The sequence below is a fragment of the Macadamia integrifolia genome, chromosome 12 (assembly GCF_013358625.1).
Source record: "Macadamia integrifolia cultivar HAES 741 chromosome 12, SCU_Mint_v3, whole genome shotgun sequence".
In the NCBI taxonomy this organism is placed as follows: domain Eukaryota; kingdom Viridiplantae; phylum Streptophyta; class Magnoliopsida; order Proteales; family Proteaceae; genus Macadamia; species Macadamia integrifolia.
The window spans coordinates 8,837,991-8,844,237 of NC_056568.1; the positions used below are offsets into that span (position 1 = coordinate 8,837,991).

The following is a 6,247-nucleotide window of genomic DNA, read 5'->3' on the forward strand; positions in this document are numbered from 1 at the left end:
TTCTCTTTACTCATTGGGCTATAAGAAGATGAGATTTTTTTCCTATAAATAGTATGGAAGTTAAAAATAAAAAACCAAGTACCATATTGTCTTCACTCTTCACTTTTACTAATAGGTTTTTTTTTTTTTTAATAAAATTCCTATTTTACCCTTAAAAAACGGATACGCGTTTAAAATGGATTCTTTTGTCGTTTTCCTTTTTTTCCGTATTGTATGGAAACATACGGCAAAACGCGAGCGCGTTTTAACTAGTAGTGGGATAAACTACAGCTAGTACACCTAGGGTGCCTATCATTTGAACTACCAATAGGGTACCTCACATTTGTATATTATATTTAGGGTGTTTCTTAAAAAAAATGAACATACCACCACGGCACCACTGCCCACTACCACCATCACCATTATCACCTCCTCCTCCCCCTCCAATGGAATGGATATAGTATTTTATCGTTGCCTCTGAAAAATAGGGTACGATTGGACCTCCTTCCTATCTTTTTCGATGGTCCGTTGCGCTTTCTATGAGTAGATGCTACAGCATATTAGTCAGAGAAAATTTTAAAAAGAAAAAAAAAATCCAACATAATATTTATTAGTAAAATTGAAAATTTGGAATTTTTTTTTGACAAAAAAAAAGACATTTATGAAAGGCAAGGTATTTCAAGCATACCCTAATATTTATTAAATATGAGTTACTCCAGGCATAATTTCTCTAAACTTAGTGCCCAAATGTAATTTATCCTATTTTACATTACCAAAATGCCAATTCTAGGCGGATCCCAAAAAGTGAATTGAGAGTAGAGAATCGACCTGATTCAAGCTGGCAGTCCAAAATGGATTTAAATTCAAAATATTCCATTTGAGTCTACTTGATCTACCACAAGACAACTATTGGCATTTAAAATGGGATTGTGTAGGAAAAGTTCCTATTATAAGGCAGTTGGAAGTTGGAACCAAACTCCCAATGGAAAAATACACCTACCAAACAATTAAGTATAATTGATGGATATAATTAAGGAAATCAATCAATCAAACACTTAAAGACATGCTGACGTAGATCGACGTTCCACCACCCTTTACAATTCCTGTGTCTTGTGCCCAATAAAATTGCGGCGTAGAGCATAAGAACCTGGTTGCAACTGCTTACCCATCATCATTAACATGACACGTGGCAGATCAACTTATTGAAACTTTACAACCCTTACGTACCATTCAAAAATGTTAAGATTTCCTCGAAACTCCAAAGAAAGTTAAGGGAGATTTGGGGTGGGGAAGGGCCGAAGGAGATATAGATACTGAGATGATTGAGATGATGCCTTTATTTATCACTTTGTTTATAGGTTAGTGACTGGCGCACACACAGCTTTGAGTGAATTAGTGGCTGGACACTGTTGTAACTTGTACAGCATTGTCATGTAGCTACGTGAGGGTGGGACCGGGGGGGTGGGACCGTGGGGCCTTGGGAGTGAAGAGTTTATGGGACTGTGGGACCCGCCTCAAGGAACATCCAGAACAAAAGAAGGAATCATCAGATGGTTACAGTACACCTAATAAATGAGCTGATTGATCGATCCTCGCCCTTTTTTTTTTTCTCTTGGGTTATCAATTTATCATTCTCCATCCCTGCCAAGGCTCACTTTATCATTTCTGGTTCACGGAAACCCACTCAGACTGTACTCTCCCCTTTGGATGCCATTGGCACGTACGGTCTTACCCAGTTCAAAAGGCACTCCCTGCTTACTAGTTACACTAGTCCACCACCGGCTACCACCTTGAGACTACACCATAAGGTGTCCTACACTTCTCTTCTTTTAGAGACTCGGGGGACGACAGCGTTGAGATTTTAATGGGAATAACTGAAGAACAGGGCATTTTGGTAAATCTGTGTTGTGGGAAGTGGGAACTCCACTCCCCACTAAAAACAGAGCACGTTCAGTGATTTCTAGGGTCATTTTTACCAACTTCAGGGATGGTTTGGTAATATTACAATAGTAAAACCATTCCCATTGTTATGTCACGTGTCATCTTCATAAGCCTAAATTTGAATTGAACCAACCAATAAAATTGGACAAAATGGAACATTACACCACTGTTTTTAAGATTTTTTAACTCAACAGCCAACAGCACGGGATCTACCCTGGCCGGTTCGTTGAGCTAAACCTATCAAAAAGCTTCCCTCAGCATCAAAATACTATATACTGTCCTTCCCCCACCCCACCTCTTTCCCTGCACGGTACTTATTTACATTGTTTTCTTTTTCTCTACTACTCAAAAGTCGTCCAGAGAGCCTCGTTCGCGTTCACATAACGGAGCAGGCGTTTGGGTTCTCATCACTGAAAATCTGGGGAGGGTGAACCAACTCCACCTGGTACCCTGGAAACTGGAAACCTGGAACCATGTAACCTGGAGGGTAGTAATCGAACTTATTCCCCTCAACCTTCGGCTGCTCTTCCTTCATGTCTCCTCCGCCGGAACCTTTGTCGTCCCCACCACCGTTCTTCTCCTTCTTCTCTCCTCCACCACCGTTCTTCTCCTTCTTATCTCCACCTTCTTTGCCCTTCTTGTCATCATCCTTCTTCGCCGGAACAACGTCAACACTTCTTTTAAGTTTCTCCTTGAGGTACGGCGTCAAAATTTTCATATCCATTGTTCCTTTCACCGTCACCAAATCCTTAGCCGGGTCAATGCTCACGCTTTCTACGCCTGCAAACATTCACCCACCGTTAGTTACAGGAAGAGACAAATCCGAAAACAGGTAGTTACGAACCGGAAAATGCAATTGAAAAGACGAAACTAGGTCTTGCGTAAATAAAGGGGTTACGCAAATAGGGAAATGGATATTCAGGATCTCGAGGACACTCAGAAGATCTTCAACCTTTGCCACTTCTCCCCGTCTTTTCCTTCTTTTTTTTTTATTCTCGCAGAGAAAGTAAAGACTAGTGGGAAAGTTGAAATCAGTATCGTGAACCGCAAAAAAGGGAAAACCCAACACAGATCGTCGAGGGTATTGACTATTTAACCTAATTTAACAAAATGTCATCATAGATAAACTCAATCTCACCTTTGAATTTGGTTACGATCCTGCGAATTTTCTGGATGCAGCCCTCGCAGTGCAACCTGATCTTCAGAACCACTGTCGATGCCTGAGGCTGTTAACATCAAAAGAAACTGGAATTAGATAAGAAAACCTCCTCCCCAACTGCTTCTGGTAAGTGGTAATGAAGGAATAAATGATCCCAGAGACCGGACTGGAAGTCTGGAACTCAACAGAACATCTGAAGGCGTCTTAATTTTCTGGTGAGCGACTGAGTTTGCCTTGGAATTGCCAGAGCAATCAGCTGACGCCTGACAGAGATGAGGGGACCGCCATGATAGAGGCGCATTTTAGCACGACGGACCAGTGTCCAGGCTTGTTCGTACGTGAATTTCAATACTTGCTTAAATTATTCTGAAATTTAAAAAATAAATTAAATTAAAATACAGTACCGGCTTGTCTTTCTTGTCATCTGGCTTCTTCTCCGATTTTCCATCCGTCTTTTTATCACCGCCACCAGCATCTTTACCATCTTTGTCCTTCTTCGGCAAAGGGGAGATGAGTTCAACCTTCTTCTTCGTCTTCTGCTCTACCCTCTCCCGGAGCTTCACTGGGTCTGCTTTCCCGATTACCGTCAGCTTGTTACTGTTGAAATCACACTTCACCTCTTCAACACCTTCACCCAACACCAACACAAGAGACAAAGTCAGACCGTTGGCTAACGTGCGCCACTGGTTTTCCCATCAGATTCATGTCGAGGATGAAACCTCTTAAACAATAATCGAAGAGAAAACACAGAACGAATCGAATGACGAAACAATAGAATTAGACAGAAAATAACAACAAATCAACGATTCAAATTTTGAGTTCTATAGCAAATCCGACAGAAACAGAAAGGAACTACTAAATTAAGAAAACAAACTTTGACTATTTTTCCAAATTCCGACTTCGTTGAAGAGTGGAGAAAACGATGTAGTGAAGCCCAAGAAAAAGCCAATGGAAAGAGAAAACGTTAAGCAATGTTACCTTCGAAACCCTTTACAGCGTTTTTCACTTTCTTCGCACATCCTTCGCAATGCAAGTCGACCTTCATAACCACCGTTGGCGGTCCATCTTGCTTCTTCCCACCATCGTTTTTCTTCTCTTCTCCGCCCTTCTTCTGGCCTTCATTCTGGTTCCCCTTCTGCAAACAGAGAAGCAAAGAAAACAAAGTAAATCACCGAACATTTCGGAACTTCAGCGAAAGAGAGAAGAAGAAGATTGAGAAGGAGACAAACCCACCTCACCCATCGCTAAATCCCGTCTTCTCTGTTATGAATGATTGAATGATATGGAGAGGGAAAATAGAAACACCAGTGAGGAATGAGAAATAAATAGACAAGGAAGCGGTACGGTCGTTGTGGTGGCCTGGTGAGTAATGTTATGCATGTGAGGTGTGGGTGCACATGTTTCATGTATGTGGAATGTATGATGATGATGTGTATGCATCAAACATGGATGAGTGATGACGGATGACTCAGCAGTCTCTGCCGTCGCGTTGGACCTAACAGCTGGGTTTGTTGTTGCGAAACCATCACGACATCGCCTATTTCGCATTTAAATCATTGCGTTTTTGAAACGATTATTCTGGTTGAGTTCTTGAAATGACCATTTTGCCCTCACTGCAAGGAAAATGTAAATATCTTTCCTTTTCTTTTGTTTCCTTTTTGCTAAGAAAATGAAAACTATCTTATTAGAAAGTGAAATAAATAGAAAACGTCTTTGGAACTTTGAAATGGAATTCAATATGCAAGATATGTAAAATATCTTCGCTTCCCTTTTAACCCTTTTGCAACCAAAAGGGAGGCAAAGCTAGAAATGAGGAAACAAGATCAGGTTTGGTGTTCGATTGACTACCATGTGTGTAGTTTGAGTTGAACTCACGTTATACCGTGACGTTGGGGCGTCGAATGGTTGGCTTAGTTTTGTTTTTCTAACTTGTCAGATCTCGCCATTCAAAGTCGGAGTGATGGATGGGGAAGAAAATGAGTGTTAACTTCAATGGAAGAGGGGAAATTGTCATTTCACTGCTGACCCTCTACAACTACCTTTCTCGTTCATGAACTTTAATCAATGTTTTATTTTTTTGGTTTTATTTTTGCATTTATTGGATTAGAACAAAATCAAATTGATATAGTGTTCAATCTACAAAGCAAAATCAGAACCTTAGATAACGATCTAATCGATTTCTTTTAATGGCCCCTCACCAAGTATCATCATCTTAGTCTCAATTTTTCATACACGGAGGAGAAGGGAGAAGGGAGAAGGGGGAAGGGGGAAGGGGGAAGGGGGGAATGTGAACACATGCTGAATTTTACAATATTTCTTTTTTTCGTTTTCTATGATGAAACATGAACTAAATTTAATCCCGAAGTATTGGTGATTTTTGTAAATATGTGTGTGTGTGATATATTTTTTGATTTCTTTTATAATTCATTGTTTTGATGCGTTGCTTTCTCATAATTTTTTTTCTTAATATATTTTACCAATTGAGTCTTTTCATAGTTTCTCAAAAATAACCAGTATTATGAATCCATAAATTGGTTTTATTTATTTATTAGCAAGAGAACATTAACCTACTAGCGTAGGTAAACATAAGTGGGAAGGCATGCGAGAGCATCTTCAGCACGAGACAACACAGTCTTTCTGCAACCATTATGTCTACACATGTACCTACACTATACGGTAGTTTTCTTTCTTCGTTAATTTTTTTACCTATCTATACCTAAGTGTGTGTATTGTGCGTGGTAAGGAAGTATGCCTATGGCACAAAGTAAAAACTTGATAATCAAACTCATAACAACCGAAAAACCTACAATGTATTGGCAAAGCACCAACCAACTATGCATCAATTGCATAAGCTCGTTTCATGGTTTCTACCTCAAGAAAAAAAAGAAAAAATGTTGCTTTCATGGTTTGAGGTATTGATCATGTATCAGTCAATTCGGATTGGTATCGACACAAGTCGATCTCATATTGGTGGAATGGTGCGGACCAAATGTAAACTGTTAAAAAAGAAAAAAGATTTAAGAAAACCACAATAGTAAAAGTAAAACCATCCAATCTATGACGATCTATATCGGTTTAAATCATGATTTGGTTTTAATTCAATCCGATAAATTTCGGTCCATTGAACCGATTTGATCCAACTTTTCCATCTCTACCTTTTTTTTTTTT

General features: G+C 39.6%; 1 protein-coding gene across 1 annotated transcript; it reads right to left on the reverse strand.

Annotated features, from left to right (window-relative positions):
• Nucleotides 1-2,021: 2,021 nt before the first annotated feature.
• LOC122057056 (heavy metal-associated isoprenylated plant protein 3-like) lies at nucleotides 2,022-4,468 on the reverse strand. Its single transcript, XM_042619047.1, has 5 exons — nucleotides 4,313-4,468; nucleotides 4,058-4,214; nucleotides 3,484-3,707; nucleotides 3,059-3,146; nucleotides 2,022-2,700 (listed from the first exon to the last, which is right to left on the reverse strand). Exons 1-5 carry the CDS (start codon nucleotides 4,319-4,321, stop codon nucleotides 2,297-2,299), a joined length of 882 nt encoding a protein of 293 aa, XP_042474981.1. The 5' UTR covers nucleotides 4,322-4,468; the 3' UTR covers nucleotides 2,022-2,296.
• Between the last annotated feature and the right edge of the window lie 1,779 nt (nucleotides 4,469-6,247).

What these genes read in the sequence shown, in the direction of transcription:
- LOC122057056 (XM_042619047.1), bottom strand. An exon ending in CGCTGTAAAGGGTTTCGAAG is followed by an intron (nt 3,708 to 4,057) that starts GTAACATTGCTT and finishes TGTTGGGTGAAG; the next exon opens with GTGTTGAAGAGGTGAAGTGT. An exon ending in ATGACAAGAAAGACAAGCCG is followed by an intron (nt 3,147 to 3,483) that starts GTACTGTATTTT and finishes TGATGTTAACAG; the next exon opens with CCTCAGGCATCGACAGTGGT.